This window comes from Polistes fuscatus, unplaced genomic scaffold (assembly GCF_010416935.1).
Source record: "Polistes fuscatus isolate 324 unplaced genomic scaffold, CU_Pfus_HIC Scaffold14, whole genome shotgun sequence".
Classification (NCBI taxonomy): Eukaryota; Metazoa; Arthropoda; class Insecta; order Hymenoptera; family Vespidae; genus Polistes; species Polistes fuscatus.
Genome location: NW_025113042.1, coordinates 3126587 through 3146264, shown reverse-complemented (window position 1 = coordinate 3146264; position 19678 = coordinate 3126587). Strand labels below are relative to the sequence as shown.

Sequence of the window (19678 nt, the reverse complement as noted above, 5' to 3'; positions counted from 1 at the left end):
CACACACACACACACTGAGTTCGTTGAACTTGTGGGAGGTGAATATTTACCGAGCGGTTTATAAAAAGAGGAAAAAAAACATGCATTAAAAGAAAGAAATAGGTAGACAGGAAAGATATAATATAATATATCGTACGTATACTTGGATATTTTAAATGTATAGGTACACATATTTTATGTATTATATATATGCATCGCATTTGATTGCAATTATCGTTCTAACTCGTTATTTGAACTTTGATTAGCATCGTTTAAAACGAACGAACGAACGAAAAGTCTCACTTTAGTGTATGAAAAATATCTCGATGCAACCATTGAAAAATCGTGACAAAAATTTCTACTCCCTTTTGCATGATAGATTCTGAACTTTTCAACCTTTTCATACATAGAAAAAACTGCTCGTTATACATTTATATAAAATACTTGTATGCATTCGACACGTGTGAAAATGTTATATCGGATAATAGAAAATGATTATTATTTCGATGAAAAGTGATAACGGGTGTGATATAATACAACCCGTTTCTTTTCCTTGATTTTAGTCATTTTCGTTGTCCGAGAAAAAAATTATAACGAAGAAATGAGAATAAAAAATAATATTTGAATTCCAAGGTTGAGCCAATGGTTTTTAACACGTATAGGAGTACCGTATTGCAGAAAACTTTGATAGGAACGCGGGCGACTGTGCTCGTCATTTCCAGACGATCGCTTTCGTCTTTCTTTGACCTTTGACCGCAAGCAAAGCCTTGAAGAAAAGTTAACAGCACCTCTTTAGATTCGTGTCGTTGGAAATGCAAAGACCGAAAAAATCTCTCTTTCTCTCCTTCTCTTTTTATCTCTTTAGCTTTTCCCTTTTAATCTTTTGCAATATAAAATGTCTTTGACACGTCACGCGACACTATATCATCGCACATCGATGAGAACACATTCTAATACGTATATGTATGCATGTATGTAGTACGTGTACCTAGAAAGTACCTGCTAAATGAAAGTGAAATTAGTGTATACGTTTAGAAAGAAAGAAAGAAAGAAAGAAAAGTGATAATGACTTTTAATTAAATTGCACGTTGAGAAGTAATAAAATCAGTGTTTCCGGTGCATTACGGTTGGGACGTATTTCTCGCATCTAATAATGGAAAGGGTTAGTAGTAGTATTCTAGGAATTAATAACACTCGAGTAGTTCGGGATTGTTATGGTAGAAGAAAAAAGAAAATAAATCTGGAAGATCGATAGATCGCTTCGGAAAGTATCGGAAGTGAAATTTGCGAAAGTAGTCAACAGGAAGTATTCATCTGGAAAGAAAGAAAGAAAGAATGAAAGAAAGAAAGAAAGAGGGAAGGAAGGGAGGGAGGTATGAGAGAAAAGAAAAGAAACGGGAAGAGGGGGGAAAAAGAATGAAGAAAGAGAAGAAGAGAGTCGATCTCCGGAACGGTAGTGGAGGATGAGAGAGAGATAGATAGAGAATTGGAGTCAGGAGTAGCAATAGAGCAATAGCAGGAGTAGAAGCAGCAGCAGAAGCAGCAGCAGCAGTAGCAGTAGTGGCAGCAGCAACAACACCGGCAGTAGCAGCAGTGGCAGCAGCAGTGCCCGGGCATCAGGGCACGAGCTTTCGTTGGCGCTTGCGCCGGGAGGGAGACGTTTTCCCCGTGCGACGGCTTTCTACCTGCAGGAGAGGAAGAAGAAGGGAAGGGTGCGAGGTGGAAAGAAAGAGCGAGCGAGTAAGAGAGAAAGGGAGATAGAGAGGAAGAGAAAAGATAGATAGATGGAAAGAGAAAGAGCAAAGATAGATAGATAGATAGATAGAAAGAGAAAGAGAAGGAAAGGGGATGCCCGTACGAAGTTTATCGGCGGCAAGTAACGGAGGGTGGTCTTTCCTGTAGGTAGAGAAGGAGTATGATAGTAGTAGTAGGTAGGTAGGTAGGTAGGTAGGTAGATAGGTAGGTAGGTAGATAGGTAGGTAGGTAGGTAGGTAGGTAGGTAGGTAGGCAGGCTGGAGTAGGAGAGGAGATCGACGGCGGTTGGCAGTGGTGGTGGTGGTGGTGGTGGTGGTGGTGGTGGTGGCGGCTTGTGCTCCAGAGTTGGAGGTGGAGGATCGCGAAGCGTACTCAGTACTCCGAGGCTTTTGAAGAGCAGGCAGGCAGCAGTCTACGGCCCGGGACAGAGGGACCAGGACCGGTCTCGAGAGAAGGAGGAGGTGGTGTGCGCGGTGGTGGTGGTGAGAGGAGAGGAAAGGAGTGGAGTGGAGAGGAGAAGAGAGGAGTGAAGTGGAGTGAAAAGGAGGCGGCGAGTGGTGGATGAAGGCCGAGGATTTCTCTCGTCATCATCGTCCTCAAGTCTTGCGAGATCTACAAGCTATAACGAACTCTTTTTTTTTTACCCGATCGTTCTTGTATTATTTTTTAATAACATTGCGCGAGGATTTTGATAAAAGTCTCTGGGATTATTTGTCTTCAATTTTCTCTCTTTCTCTTACTCATTCTGCCTCTCTATTTGAAATTTTTCTTTTTTGGTTTCTATCCATCTATCACTTCTCTCTCTCTCTCTCTTTCTCTCTCTCTCTCTCTCTCTCTCTCTCTTCAGGACGGACAGCACAGAGAGGGATATAACGTGTTTTTGATTATCGTGTGTTCGTGACCTTGGGGCTATAGAGTTGACTCCGCCACTTCGGTGTAACGTTTCGCGTGGTTATCACGTTACTCTACTCGTGTCACATCGTTTTCACGTAGTACATATTTCTCGAACTATTTGTTGAAACTCTCGTATCTCAGCGGTAGAAGAGAAAGTAATAGTGCGTGGTGCTCGACTCGAAGCGCCAGGGGCTGAAAGCAAAAGCAAGCAATCAAGGTAGCAAGCAAGCAAGCAAGCAAGCAAGCAAGCAAGCAAACGAGGAAACTAGCAAGGAAGCAGAGGAAGAAAAGAAGAGAGCAAGCAAGCGGGAAACTCCAAGCGGGAAACTGGAAGAAAAGCGTGTGTGGTGCGGTGAGGTTAACCGCGTAGTACTTACTTCCTCGTGGAGGTAGTCGAAGATAAGCGGCGAAGGAGATGTGCGGAGTCGTTTGGCCGAGAGTTGCTCGGAGCACGTGCCACGCACGCAGAAGGCGCTCCAGGCGACATCAGGTGCGCTAATACGAGACGCAAGAGGGGAAGATAAGAGAGAGAAAGAAAGAGAACGTTTAATCTGTCGTCTCCTTACCTATTTCTATTTCTACTTTTTTTTACTTTCTCTCTCTATCCTCCTCCTCCTCCTTCTCCTCTCCTCCTCCTCCTCCTCCTCTTCCTCCTCTTTCCCCTTTCCCTCCTTTCCCCTTCTTCCCAATACCCTCTCCTCGTACCTCCTTCTTCCTTCATTTTCTATATTATTCACGCGTATAGTTCAATTTTAAATCCCATTGTCCTCCTGTACTGCTCTCGAGGATCGGTGAATTGTTCGTTCTCGAGTGTCTATATAAAGTGTTGAACTCAGGAATGAGTGGGAAAACTCGTCGTTGTTCTCCTGGTGCTCGTACCGTCGAGTTTGACGCTAAAGGTGACAGGACTGTCCAGATGATCCTTGTGTTAGGGACAATCCTCGTGACGTTCCTCGGCTTCGATGGGATCGGACACACCGTTGTTGCCGCTTATCCTGCCGTTGGACACGTCTCTTCCGGCAAAACTGCATTTCATCCAGGTTAGTAAGATATATTCGTTGAATTAAGATTCGTCAGTGCGTTCGCATTCATTCGTTTACATATATATTTTCTCCCTATGTGATTTACCTTTAATAATATTCTAATTAATCTTTGTTATCGTTTGCGATTAACGTTATTGTGTTTGTTGATTATTGAGCTGCTGGTATTTTGACTTCGGTCGGATAGAAAAGAGCCTTTCTTCTTCTTCTCTTCTTCTTCTTCTTCTTCTTCGTAAACTCCCCCCAAAGAACGTGCCGAACATCAGCAACGAGAATTCCAAATAGTTCGAATAGTTTAACTCTTTATAGGATAGGATACAGAACCAGCGAAAGGTAGAAAGTTACGTTGTTCCTGGTAATTCGTGCATGAGAGAATTCCTTTTCATCTCTTTGACGAGAAACTCTCTCTCTCTCTCTTTCTCTCTCTCTTTCTCTCTCTCTCTCGAGTCGAACAATTTTGACGTTTGCTCACGACTTATCGAATTTCACGGATCCGATCTAAGATTAGATATTTTCTTCCTTTATCGATGCTTACAGAAGAAGAATTTCGATTATCTTTATCTACAGTAAGATATTTTTGATAAAGTTTAGAAAATTGTTACATTTGCTAGTATGTTAAATTAAAGGATTTTATCTGATTATTATTATTATTATTATAATTCTTATTAATACATTAATTACAACATATTCTTTAAATCTCTTCGAGAAGGACGTAGTATAATCTTTCATTTCATTAACAACTAACGCATTTGTAATTTTTATTCATTTTTATTTATGATTTAAAAAGTTCCTCAGGTATTAAAATGTTTCAAAATAATGAAATGAAACCGAATGTCTAGAAACGCGTCAGAGGTTGTGAAGAGTTTTAAACTTGCATTTAGGATGATTCCAAATATGAAGTCTACACACACACATACACATGCATATATATATATATAGAACATCTTTCGTTGAATAGTAAAATGGTCCAATTTGAAAGATGTGAACGGACAACGAGCTAAAATTGTCGTATCCTTTATCTCTCTCTCTCTAATTTTTTTGCTCTGATTCTCATCCTTGGGATTATTGACCTGTCTAAAAGGGAACAAGAAATAAAAAAGAAAAAAAAAAAAGAAAAAAGAAGAAGAAGATATCCAGATCGGTGGGCGTATGTACGTCGAAAATAGCCACGGTTGAGGATTTTTTATTCATTCTAATTCACGTAGGATAATCAAAGTCCCATTGTACGAATGGGATAACGCTTGTGCTACGTGAACGTGGGGTAGCGAGAGCTTGAGTTTCGAACGAATCAAAATGAATTAAATGTAGAAAATGGGAGGGTGGGAGGGGATAAAAAGAGAGAGAGAGAGAGAGAATAACTGGCTCGGGGATGAATTAAAAGCGGGTAAAAACAATCGTTAAATGACAAATCGCATTTGCGTTGTGCGTTGATAACGATTTCAATGAGATATAAGGATGCAGTTTTTTTTTTTTTGGTTTCTTTTAGTTTTGTTTTTCTTTTTTCTTTTCTTTTTTTCCTCTTCTATTCGGACGAATAATATTGGGAAAATAACAATATAAATCTATATTTACACGTATGGTAAATATGTATTGACAAGTTGAAAGATGCAAAATGAATTTTTGACGTGTCATTGGTAAATGTCTATCGACTGCACTCTCGAAATTTGATAGTTTTTCGATGGGAACCAACTTCTCTCTCTCTCTCTCTCTCTCTCTTTTCACTCCTCTTTCTCTCTTCGCGTATCTCTATTTTACTATTTTTCTGTCACCTCTTCGGCAATTTTACCGGCTAAAATCTTGGCGCGTGAATACAAACCTCTATGCCAGCAACGAACCGTGAAGAAATTTAAACGACCAGTTAACATCGATTCAACGACAATTAAACATCGAAGAATTGTATTAGTTTTTTTTTTTTTTCTACGTAATCGAAAGTGTCGTTTTTTCGTTGAATAAAAGACAAATCGATTGAATTAAAAAATACTTTTTAAATATATATATATATATACACATACACACACACATATGCATAGAGATTACGTGTGTACAGTATATACGTCAATTTGTATTCCATCAAAAACGTTATCGTTTAGATTCCACGATTCAAAATAATAACAAACGCGTTATTTATGATAATATATGGAATTGTAAATGTTTTATCGCAAAGTTATTTGCAATTGCGAAGAAACTTATTCATATTATAAATGACTAATTTCTTGTTTGATTCAGCATGAAAACGTTGTTTCAACTATTATTTGTCAGAGAGTTTGTGAGTTGCATGCAGTAACCAGATAACAAGAAACTAGTCGTTTATAATTTTGATATATCTCCGTTATAACTTCGTAATTAAATATTCACGGGTATATCTGCGTTTCTTTTTCTTTTTTCTTTTTTTTTTTTTCCTTTTTTTCGTTTCTTCTTCCCCGATAATTTGTTTTACTAGAACTTCGTAAAACACGTTCGAGGATATACAAAAATAAAATGTTAACTATTATCTGACAAATAATAATATATTACAAAAATAGGAGAGGAAGGGTAGAGGAAAGAGGGGTAGGAGGAGAAAGAAAGGGCGCGTAAGATAGAATAAAATTATCGCGAAAGAACGTTTAAGCTTTCGTAAGGACGAGCGTAGATTTATCGAAGGTAGAAAAAGAAGAAGAGGAGGAAGAAAAAAACATAGAGAAAAAGAAAGAAAAAGAGTGATAGGAGGCAAAGTGCAGGGCGGAAGGGGACGAGGGAGGGTTGAAGAAAAATAGAGAAAAAGAATTCCAAGCACTCGAGTCCCCCGTGGCGATCGTTCAACCCTTCGACGCTTTAGTTCACCAGGCAAAAAGTGATTTTGTCGTTGGTACACTTTTTACCTTCGCGAGAAAGAAAGAAAGAAAGAAAGAAAGAAAGAAGGAAAGAAAGATGCACCATGTGACGCTGCTCACTATATTTTCCAAAATCGAGTGGCAATCTTAGAAACATTCCTTTCACTATATTTCATTCTTTCTTTTTAGAATGGTGAATAAGCGATGCATACTCATACATTTACGTACACACATGCATACAACACCCTACATTATCGGTTAAAATGTTTGAAACTTTTACGTAAATTCAGGGAAACGGAATATTTATAAAATATGTATATATTTATTAGTATTAAAAGTATTACAAGTATTTGAGTGTTAAAAGTTATTGAAATCTTGAAAATTTTCGTTATTCATCAATTTGTTTTTAGGTTCGATACAAAAAAAAAAAAGAACGATATATATCGTTGGAAAATTTGTTTCGATAGTTTCGATAGTTTCGAGTGTTTACGATAAATCGGCAAGCAAGCGTTACGATATTTGTTGTTGTTGATGATGTGTAATAACAAATACGTAAAATTTCTATAATCATATAGTTTTGGTACGTGGGTTCGTTAACGTATACTCTACATACACAAATGAATCTTCGCGTATTATGTTTTTTTTTTTTTTTTACGGCTCACACGTGTATTACGACGTGTTGGATGCGTCAACGTTACGTATTTACTTGTTCCCTGCAAGTGCGAGAACCAGGAGATACATACTATATGCCAAATACACGCGTTACCACACGACACGTATATTATTTCTCTTTGTGAATTAGCAGAGGGGTTGCTGCTGCTGCTGCTGCTGCTGTCGCTGTTGCTGTTGCTTTTCGCATTTCTGCTTTTCTCTATGTCTTATAACATTATAATAAAATAACGTTTGAAAGATTAACAACGATAACAACAACAAAACTAATTAACGAATCACGAAAGTACAAATAATTGTATATTCTAACAAATTATAATTAACATTAATAATTGAAAAAGATAATATTCAAATGAAATTTCATTTAATTTCATTTCGTTTAGACGCACATTTGATTGATATCGAAAAATGATTTGAAATTATAATACTAATAGTAATAATAATAATAATAATAATAAAAGTAAAACAGGAAGAAGTCAAATCAGAGATGAAATAAGCACAATTGTAATCGTAAAGGAGATACAATCTGCCGGTTGTTACTACGATATCGTATGCGGTACCACCGACCTACTTACACAATGGAGACAGGCTAACAGACGTTGGAATTCGTTATTAAGAAAACTTTCTAGTTTCCAACGTCGAGTATGAATTTTGCGATTCGCTAGAAGAACGCGTAGTACACACCGGCTGACAGAACGATTTGTTTTCTACCTATTTGCCCTCTCTTAACCACCCCCCAATCCCCCTCCACCTAGTCCTTTCTTTCCCTTCCCCTTTTTCTTTTTTCTTTTTCTTTCTTTCTTTTTTTCTTTCTTTCTTTCTTTCTTTCTTTCTTTTTCAAACGTAGGTATATAGATATACTAAACTCCCTTTAACCCATCACCAGAACGAGGGAAAACGATCGATCACCCTTTTTTGCCGAATGAAAGAATTAATGGGAGTTAGTGTAAGCGCTAATGACGCGAACCCGTACGTAGGTACGTACTTTCTCGACGTCGATTCGTTTAAAACCGAACCTCGATTTTAAGGACGACGAATTCACGAACAATGTTTTAGAGAGAGTAATCTATGTATTATATTATATATTACCACATGGTTGGAAAGTTTCGATAGTTTTATCCTAAGCTTTTTGTTACTCCTCTCGATCATCGTTCGAACATCTTTGGAAAGGGGAAGGCAGAGGGTGGGTGAGAAAGGGGGAGGGGAGATATTCCCGATTAAATTGAATTGTAAGTTATTAGTAACTAGAACGAATAGTTTTCATATTTTAATCTTTTCTCATTTATCCTATTACATTATTATATTTATTTTTCTCCTTAATATCGTTTAAACGTGAAATTCATGAATTCATTCGTGAGATAAGTATATCGATACTACTTGTTTGAGGTATGATTAAAAGAAAAAAATAATTAGAAGAGAAAATAGGATAGATAGAATTACATATTTTCATTAGGTAATATAACCACATGGTTGGAAAGTTTCGATAGTTTTATCCTAAGCTTTTTGTTACTCCTCTCGATCATCGTTCGAACATCTTTGGAAAGGGGAAGGCAGAGGGTGGGTGAGAAAGGGGGAGGGGAGATATTCTCGATCAAATTGAATTGTAAGTTATTAGTAACTAGAACGAATAGTTTTCATATTTTAATCTTTTCTCATTTATCCTAATACATTATATTTATTTTTCTCCTTAATATCGTTTAAACGTGAAATTCATGAATTCATTCGTGAGATAAGTATATCGATACTTCTTGTTTGAGGTATGATTAAAAGAAAAAATAATTAGAAGAGAAAATAGGATAGATAGAATTACATATTTTCATTAGATATTATAACCCACATGGTTGGAAAGTTTCGATAGTTTTATCCTAAGCTTTTTGTTACTCCTCTCGATCATCGTTCGAACATCTTTGGAAAGGGGTAGGCAGAGGGTGGGTGAGAAAGGGGAGGGGAGATATTCTCGATCAAATTGAATTGTAGTTATTAGTAACTAGAACGAATAGTTTTCATATTTTAATTTTTTCTCATTTATCCTATTACATTCTATTATTTATTTTATCGTTTAAAATATCGTGTGAAATTCATGAATGAATTCGTGAGATAAGTATATCGATACTACTTGTTTGAGGTATGATTAAAAAAAAAAATAATTAGAAGAGAAAATAGGATAGATTGAATTACATATTTTCATTAGGTAATATAAGAATTTACGATAGACTGTGTAGTTGTTAAAGTATGAAATTGATATTTGATCTGTTGAAGTAGATCAGATATAACGGTACTAATAAACAGAACATTGATTTTTCAAAGTACTAGAAATAATTACGTATATTATTGTAGTAATAAAAGCAGATACCTTATAGATAGATCAAATTGCAATCTCATTAAAAATTGCCGACAACCGAGAGAACGATGCAATGTTTAATTAGTAAAGAAAAAAAGGAAAAAAGAAAAAGGAAAAAATAAAATAAAATAAAATTTAATTTTTAAATGTATATCAAATTGCAACATTTGATTGTGCAGCTGATAGTAGTAGTAGTAGTAGTAGTAGTTGTTGGTGGAAGATTCGCGCGTTATACGAGAACGGTAATTGCAATATCTTCGAAGAGTTATAGGAATCCTCGTTATACGAGAATCGTCTACTGTATAATGTTCGTTGGGTAAACGAATCTATCAGCAGAATTATAATTAAAATTTATTTATTGTTACACTTAAAAAAAAAAAGAAAAAGAAAAAGAAAAAAAAAGAAAAAATGTTGTTAATATTCTATATATATATAATATTAACTTAATGTAATATAAAATAATATATAATATAAATTTATATTTGAATAACAACGAGAATAGAACGGTTCGTTAATTCGTTCTTTGTGTGTTTATGTGCGTGTATTTTATTTTAATTAATTACGTGATTATATTTAAAAAAAAATATGTCAAAGTTTGTAGGGTAATAAATATCAAACACGTGATCGGATACTTTTAAAATAAACCTATGAGAAAAATAGTTTGATATTTATAGAGAGAAGGTTAACGTTTGGATAAAGTTGTCTTTTTCCGCTACGTCAGATCTTATCGCAAAACTGTCATCTTTCGTTCACCCTAGGTGCTATCCCAAGAGCCGAAAGAACGATCGTTTCCGAAAGGATCGTTGAAGATCGTACGTTAGAGGAAGATAAATTTAATCCTCGATCGAGGTATACGATCCTGGATACATGTCCGAAATCGAAAGTCGATCCGGAATAAAGCATTTCTTCTTCTTCTTTATTTTCTTTTCTATTTTTTTTTTACGTCGACAAATTATTTCTCATATCACCGAACATTAAATCGTATAGTATAACCATAAAATAATTAAATCGTTTAATAAATAAATAGGTACGGATATATTACATTTTTCTTTTATTTTTTTATTAAATACATTTAATCGAGCATGATAATGAGGTGCAATCTGTTAATAATAATGATAATAATAATGATAATAATATATCATAAACGTAGATTACAAATAGAATAATACACGAAATACATTACATAGGATGTATCGATAAACGTAATAATAAAATGACAATAATTATTATCTATGAAGTTTATATTAATATGTTTATTTTTTTCTTTTAGAAACAATGGATCTCTTTTGATGGATAAATTTGCGTTGGGTTATACTTGGGAAAGGTGGTTCGTTGTTAGTAATAATCGATGCTTCGGCATATTTGTCTTTCGACTAATCGATCCTTCACTTAATCAACGTTACCGTGTATGACGTGTTCCGATCCTATCGCATGAATACTCATACGAGAATCATCAAATTTTCAAGGATTTTTTTTTCACGTTTCAATGGGAGAGAGAGAGAAAGAGAGAGGAGGGGGTTTAAATAAGAGTTAATCGTTCGACAAATCAATACGATTAATAAAATTTTCAATTGATTTACTAAACACGAGTTCAACGTTAATTTCTACAACAAGGAATAACATTTAATTGTTTATAATTAATCATCCTCTCTTTCTCTCTCTCTCTCTCTCTTTCTTTCTCTCTTTCTCTTGGTTGTCAATTAACGAACCCTCTTTTAGCAACGGCAAGAGAACAAACCACATGTAACCCTTTCACCCACGCGTCCAATTCGCAGAAAGCTTAAGGACACCGAACAACGGGGTAACACAAACAAGAACAATGTTTTGTTGTCGAGAAGAACTCAAGTTATTTCGTTTAGGGTCAGCACCACTGGTCCGATCGATCATTGCGTTAATTACTTCACGAGCTTTTGATATAGAACACGCGAGTTGAATTTTTGATCATACTGTACAATTTATCGTACGCATTTACGGTTAACAACATAATTGATCGATACTTTTTCGAACGATTACGTTAAATCTTCTATGTTGTTGTTTTTTATTTACTGTTTTTTTGTGTTTTTATTTTTTTTTATTTTTCTCCATTCGTATTAATCTTGCGAACTTTAATTCTAGAATTAGTTCGATGAACTAAAAAAAACACGAAATGTTGTCTTAATATTTATTATCGATTTAGAGAGGAGTATAGTTGTTTTTATTACGAGACAGGATAATATTTCGTTTAAACGATACCCATTTAATACGTTTTCGCGTTTAATTGCATATCGGTTTAAAGTTTAAAAGAAGGAGGAGTATGAAAGAAAAGAAAAAAAAAAAACGGAAAAAAAAGCAAAGAAACTGTTGACATCGCGACGGTGATAATTTTAGATTTCAATGAAAGTTTTGCCTTTAGATTGCTCGAGAGAATAGACTCGTTAGTTGAACTCGGACGATTACAGGCTTATGAATTAAATTCGAGCATGTATGTGTATGTGTGTGTGTACGTATACGTGTGTCCACTTTTTTTCCCTTCTTTTTATCTTCTTCCTTCGACGATCTACCCGAAATATCAGAAGTTTAAATTCGTGGTAATGCTGTCAATGCAATCGTTTCCCTTTAATCAAACCTTTTATAGAATCGAAAAAGAAAATCATTTTTTTCTTCCTTTTTTTCTTTTTCCTTTCTTTCACCGTGCTAAAACGAAAAATCGTGAAATCGAGATGTTAAAAATGGAAAAAAAAAAAAAAAGGAATGCATAAATCATTTTACGAAGAACTTTTTATACACACGTGGTGTGGAAATTTTACGATAATAGAACTTTTCCTAGTGGTGGCGTTACGTTTATACAAAATGAACGAATTTATTTAAAAATAGGTCTGAAGATGATTACAAATTTTCCTATAAATTCTTCTTCTTCTTCTTCTTCTTCGATAATTTTACAAAAACTCATTTAACATTGTAACGAAAGATTCGCATAAAATTCTTATTTACCGTTTCTAATTGCTTAATGTTTTTATCCGACTCCCTCATATTTTTGCTAATTTTCTCAAAATATACCATAATATACCCTATACCTATTTTTTATTTTTCTAGTTGGTAATTTATACACAGGAATCGTATTCGTTGATACAACGTAGGACGAAAATACGTAGAAACCGATACAAATGTATGCGATCAAAGCCGTTGCTGAAATCTCGATTGCAATTTTTCTGCGTTCCCGCGAAAATTTAGTTTCGTTTTTTCCACGAACAAACATAGAAGAGCAGAAGCAAAAGGACGAGGACGAGGACGAGGACGTAGAGGGGGGGGAGGGGGAAAGGCTTGTGATCGCATATATTTTCGTTTCGCAGTGGTTGCTGTATATGAAACGCGTAGGAGGATATATTCGAAACGTGGTGGGATAAAAAAGCGAGTAAAGGGTGGGGTAAAAAAGGGATGGTAAAAGGGATAGTAGGACGAGGTGGAATGGGGGGGGGAGTTGAACACGAGAACAGGAGAGAGAGAGAGATAGAGAGAGAGGGATATAGATATAGGAAAAAAGGGGGGGGAGGGAAAAAAAAATTGGTCCGAGTCTGTTTCGCGCGCCGTACAATTTTCCGGTTCGATGTGAGGTCGAACGTGATGTTTCGCCCGAGGTTTCGCACGTTTTCTCTCCCTGCAACGTTTCCCTGCCTTTCCTATCGTTACACCAGCAACACTCTCTCACTCTCACACACACTCACACATACCCACACAAACACTCTATTTCTCGTTTCATCTTTCACTCGTTTTCCTCTTGTACAGTTTCAACCCATCCTTACCAAGTTGCAGTAGCACATCCTCTTCGTTTTCTCCACGTTTCTTCTTGTTTCCTTTCCTCATTCCTCTTGTCATCCTCCTCCTCCTCTTCCTCCCCCCTCCCACCCAATTCTCTTCTCCCTTCCTTCATCTCCAGTATATTCACCCAGTTGGTGGGTAGCTACGGACCTCATATAGTACTCCCTCCTCTCCTCCTCCCCCCCTCCTCCTCCTCCTCTTCATCGTGCAACACATATCGGTCGAAGCGACGATTGCAGGAGTGACTGATTTGGGTTACATCAGTGTTGCAATTCCAGAATATCTCGTAGTCGTGGTGGTTGTTACTCGTCGTGATAGTAGTAGTAATAGTAGTAGTAGTAGTAGTCTCTCGTTCTCGGTAACAGCGACAGCTATATTAGAATGCGGATAACGATGAAAGAACGCCAGAGCCAAAACTCGGTCCGGTGATTGAGTCTGTCCCAATTACAAGATTAACGCCTACGTCGGAATAAAACTTCTATCCTATCTCTCTCTTTCTCTCTCTCTCTCTCTCTTTCACTCGATTTTGTTCTCTTTCTCTTTCTCTTTCTCTTTCTCTTTCTCTCGTTACTAGTTCGCCGCGTTTCCGATAGCGCCCTTCCTTTGATATCGTGTAACGACCGCAATTCTACCACCGTTGAAATCCCATCGGCGTGACTACGATTGGTTATGAGGATTATTCGCCTAACCGTAGAAGAAATGCGATTGACGTGTATTTTTTGTCATCCTTCTTCTTTTTTCTTCTTCTTCTTTTTCTTTTTCTTTTTTCTTTTTCCTTTTTGTTCTTTCGATTTTTCGCGTTATATTTGGCAAATTTTTCTTTTTCTTTTTTTTTTTTTTTCTTTTTTTTCATTCAATTTCTACCTCTCAAGGAAGATATTATTTATTTATTTAAAGAACGTATCTCTGTACCTTTCGATAAAGTATATTACTTTATTAGTTCTCGTAACATATATTTTGTTGGAACGTATATTTTGGGGGTTAGGAAGAAATTGGGTTGAACTCGTTGGAAAGGTTTTCGACAAATTTATTATTATTATTATTATTTCGAGGTTTTTCCCCCGATACCTTGCGTCGATTTAATGGATCAGCAAATAAATATTCTCTCTCTCTCTCTCTCTATATATATATCTGTATATACTTTTAATTGAATAATTTTTAATTATTATTATTACATTTGAAATTGATTATTATTAATTGTTATTTTAAAGTAAATGATTATTTTAATCGTTATATTTGTAATAAACTGTACGCGGATCGGGTTGAATAATTTTGATCTTAATTTAAAAACATATAACGTATAACCTAACGTAACAAACATTTCTTTCGATTAAATTGATTTTTATTTGAAGAATAAAAAAGGAAGAAAAACAAAAACAAAGATTTTGATAATATCACCCACGTATATTCGGTTGATATTACTTTTCTATATAAATCGTTCTAACATCCGATCGCTCTCGAAAGATTCTTTTCCAATTTCATGGAGGAGAGGGAAAAAAAAAAGTTGATTAAATATTAATGACATTTATCGGCAGGAAGTTTCCAATACAATCCGATACTATTTTATACTACTTTAATGAGATAGATCTATCCTGTATGAAAAATTGATGTATCTCGTAATACACAGTATAAACACATATACACTCGCAAACACACATATGAATTGTCGAGTTAACGCGAAGGGAAACACACTAAACGGAAAATATCGGAAATTGTATTACATCGGAGAATAAAAGATAGAGATGGAAAAAGAAAAAAATCTGTAAGAGAGAGAGAGAGAGAGAGAGAGTTCCAGTTTATTCAGTTTGGCATCGAATGTTGGATAGGAAGTTGTATAGGACATTGTGGGGATAGGTGTAAGACAGATTTAACCTAAAAAAATTTGAACGTTCGATCGAAGCAGGAGCTCTTCGCACGATCCGGCTTTTAACTCGGCGACAAGGGAATCGATGTTCGCTCGAATTACCCTGCATCGAGGAGAGACTCTTCTACGAGAAGATTCCTCTTGGTATTCCCTAAGCCATCTAAAGCCTCTACGATTAGATCAACCTATCGATTATTCCTTTTTTTTCTGTCGGGGGAAGGGGGCGGGCGGATGAGGAGTTGGGGGAGATTTTCGTTTTTTTTTCTGTTCTTTCTTTCAACCGATGACGGGATACTATCAACCAGTGTTGTTCTCTCTATAATCTGATTAAATCGAATCGCGAAATGTTATGTTCGTTGGAATGTATTTTTCTTGTAACGATCGAGAATTGAACGATTTTCGTGATTAGATTTTTGTTTTGTTTTAATAACGATTTAAGTGGAATGACTTAAAATGTATTCATACAGAGAGAAAGAGAGAGAGAGAGAGAGAGAAAGATAGACGATCCATTTAAAAGTTTCAATCTTTTATTATATTAATCTCGCTTCTTTGTCTTTGATTATTAGACGCTTTGTTTTATCGCAGCTTAGGTTAAAACTTCAAATGGGTTTCTAAGTAATTCAAAGTTTTGCAACTTTTATCAGATTAATGTCACTACTTTTTTTTAATTTTCTTGATTAAAGTTTACGGGCATACGTTAACACCATACGCGGGCGCGGTACCTCGGTATCCAAAATTCGCAATCTACCATAGAAATTTTATTGCGATTTATATGCAACGAGAGGATCGACGGATATTGTTTTAATAGATTGCACAATTATTTTCTTATAATCAAAATTATATCTCCCGTTTATGTCTCGTGATTTTGTTTAACACCTTGATACGTAGAACGCGTAAAAATTTCCAGTTAAATATAATTTATCCTGTAAATCGATTAATATTTTTTGTTTTCCTCATAGATATGACAATTCGTTAAATGGAAATAAATCAATTAGATGATACGAATCAACAAATTAAATAAGGATAATCGAAGGAACGTCATCATCACCCCGATTATATTCGATTTGTTTTCAAACAGAAAATAGTATTAAAGTTAAAAAAAAAAACATAAAAGAAAAAGAAGAGGAATAATCTGACGGTGGCGTTTAAATTCTCGTTCGACTACGATCATTGAAATTAATTTTCTACGTCGTCCTTCTCTCTCTCTCTCTTTCTCAATTCTCTCGAAAGAGAATTGGTAACCTCGATCGTTTATTTGCCACGGAAGATATAACGGGCCCTTTTCTTCGATTTTACGAAGAGAAAAGATGATAAGGGTGGAAAATGTGGGGATTTTCGTACCGTGGCGGACAATTCCAACCGAGAGAGAGAAGAGAAAGAGAGAGAGAGAGAGATAGAAGACACGTATAATGGTAGTAGTAGTGGTAATAGTTGCATGTAGAATAGAAAAGGATAGGTGAAGTTGAAATACGAGCCAGGTGGTCGAGCTTATCAGATGGTCTCGTGCTCCTTTAAGTTCCCGCCACGTCTAGAAATGCGCCCTTTGCCTAATTCCTTCCTCGGGGATTCCGCGATACGATTCTGACGACGAACGGCAACGTTAAAGGAAGAAGAAGAAGAAGAAAAGAAGAAAAAGTAAAAGTAAAAGTAAAAAAATAAGAAGAAGAAGAAGAAGAGGAAGACTTTGCAACGGTGTCGACGAGTTAATGGAAAGAAGCGTTAAACGTTTCTCCGCACGGTACCTTTTCCTTCGGCTTTTCTCGCTAAACTCACTGCCTTATCTTATCTCTCGACCGGTCTTTCCAACTTTTTCCTTCTTTCTTTCTTTCTTTCGTATTCGTGTTCGTATTCGTGTTCGTATTCGTTCGCATTCGTTCTGCTTTCTCTCGTAGGTTTCTTCACGCTTACCTCGATGCGGTTGAATCCGAAAGATGATGCCTAAAGCATCTTATATTTTATTCCTTTTTCTTTTCTTTCTTTTTTTGCTCCTCTTAAATTTACCAAACTAAGCAGAGTTTACCTCTCTTTCGATTTTTTTCTTTCTTCTCTTTCTTTACGGAACGAAATGTAACCAGGAGATGCCTGCCGGAGAGTTAAAGATACATCTAATTAACGAATTATACGATTTTTTTTTACTCGTATCGCGTGTTGACTTTTGTCTGATTTTTTTCATATTATCTATCAATTGTACAATAGACTATACGATTATTTAAATACGTAGATTGTAGATTTAAATACGTTTACATTAGACTTCTTTTTATCTTCGTGTAACATGGAATTTGTATAATTTAATAATTATTATAATATATATATATATATACTTGGAAAATCGTATTATCTTTGATTCAAAAGAAAATGATCAAGCTTTGGATTTAATTTGGTATAATATACTCTCGTTCAAAACTGACCATTTTTCGATATAAATATTATATAATCGAACGTACGTACGAACGAACGAACGAACGAACTCCAATAGACGGGAGAGACCGTTTTGAATCCCATGAGAACCAGAAAACGACGAAGAGAGTGTGAGAGAGATAGAGAGAGAGAGAGAGAGATCAGGAGGAGGACGGATTACGTCGAGCTCGATAAAATTACGTGGAACGGTATGAGGTATATTGCATTTAGCGCTTGAGAAAGATAACGCGCTGTTATTACGTTGGGAAGCGTAGCATATTCGATGAGACACGTAATTTATAGACGAGCAGAATAGCTTTAGAGAGAAGAGAGAGAGAGAGAGAGAGAGATAAAGATGATAAGAGATAAACGATATTTTTAGCTCGTCAATGACTGAACGAATATGAATCTACCAAATTACAGGCTCCTAAATTGCAATAAAAGCACACATAAAGTAACTTTATCTAATATATATAGGAATAGCATTTTATTTTATTTCAAACAATTCGATATCTTTGTAAATAATACAGTATAAATATATATTATATAATAGAGATTTGTGTAGATTAATGATAATATATACATTTTTGATTTAATTTATATTGCAAATAATATATTTATTAAATTATCAATAATAATATTTATTTCATTCAATGGGAATATTTCTCTATGAAATAAATATTAAGCCATTTAATATAAATAATTACAATTTTACCAAGCAGCCTAAACAATTCATATACGAATAAAAGAAAAAAGAAAAAGTACTAAACAATATATCATATTTTAATCAAAATTTTTCTTTAAAACAAAAAGAAAGAAAAATAAGAAGATATTACAGCTCTCGACAAAAGATTGAACAAAATCAAGCATTCAATATTAAAAAACCAGAATAACTATATACATGTTCTTTCAATAAGAGAAAGGAAAAGGACTATGAAATAATCATCTCGCCATTCCACTGACAACTTTATTCTCTCTCCCTCCCTCTCCTCTCTCTCTCTCTCTCTCTCCAAAGTATATTACAAAGAAATAAAATAAAAGGAGAAGGAAACAGGGAGATAATATCTTTCTCTTCTCTCTATGGATCGTTGCCAGTATCGTGACAGAGGTCAGAGCTCAGCTAATTTGTTCTTATGGGATTTCCTGATACATCGGGGAGCATATCGCGTGGACCGGTTAATGGAGGGGAAAGTTATCCGTTGGGACAATGGGACTTCTCGTTAGGTCGTTCCTTTAACCGTTTCGCTAAACTCCGTTGACGTCTTGAGCTTAAAGTCCCATTGGATGAGCTGTCACTTCTCTCTCTCTCTCTCTCTCTCTCATTCACTTTCTCTCATTCTCCTTATCCATCTATCCCTCTCTCTCTCTCTTTCTTTCTCTGTGACGTTCCCTATATATATAGACACATACACACAGATACACCTCCTCCTCGTTCCGTTCCATTTCCCATAGAGTTTTCCTTTTAAACATTTCTCCCGTTTCCAGTAGCAGTAGTAGTAGTAGTAGTAGTTCATCATACATTCCATTCGGTTAATTGAGAAATCCCTCGGAGTGTAAGGTTACGCCGTTGGAGAAATTTTCGACATGGTCTAACCTTCTTGTCTTGGTTTTCACTTCCACTTCACCATCTACCTCTTATTTCCTTTCTCTTACTCTCTCTCTCTCTCTCACATTCTTGCTTACATCGTCAGATATTACTCAGTCAGTGAACGGATGGTACTAATCGTACGACGAACACACACCCCCGGACTTTAATTAGTCTTCCAATGTTGGTGATCGAGCGTAAACCGCGTTTGTTTCCTACACCCCCTTATTTGTATATATTTACTTACATATGTATTTATATATGTATATATATAATGTATGTATCCATGTATGTATGTATTTATATTGGGTTCGACAGTCTCCTCTTCCTACGTGTGTCCCAAGGAGTCGATTGCTTTTAATTAATTTCACGATAGCCACTTGTACCAACAGCTTTCTAGAAGGTTAGGACGAAGTAGTATATCGAAACGCCGGTATTCGACGAATTTAGTGATCTCAGGAGTATATCGAGGTAGATTAAGTATATCCCGTTTGGATCGTTATATTCCAGAGCGAATACAGTAACGATTAATCCGATCGTAAAGAGTCT

At 35.6% G+C, this 19678-nt stretch overlaps 1 protein-coding gene across 2 annotated transcripts in view; it reads left to right on the top strand.

The window, feature by feature from the left end:
* Positions 1 to 1879: 1879 nt before the first annotated feature.
* LOC122514272 (lachesin-like) overlaps positions 1880 to 19678 on the top strand; it is an 81997-nt gene continuing 64198 nt past the window's right edge. The window contains exons 1-3 of one of the 2 annotated variants that reach the window (XM_043630986.1): positions 2223 to 2334; positions 2650 to 3118; positions 3465 to 3668. In XM_043630986.1, the coding sequence (XP_043486921.1) occupies positions 3467 to 3668 (202 nt within the window). In that variant the 5' untranslated portion in view covers positions 2223 to 2334; positions 2650 to 3118; positions 3465 to 3466. Of the gene's footprint in view, positions 1911 to 2222; positions 2335 to 2649; positions 3119 to 3464; positions 3669 to 19678 lie in introns of those variants that run through there. The other variant, XM_043630985.1, reaches the window with a different exon arrangement.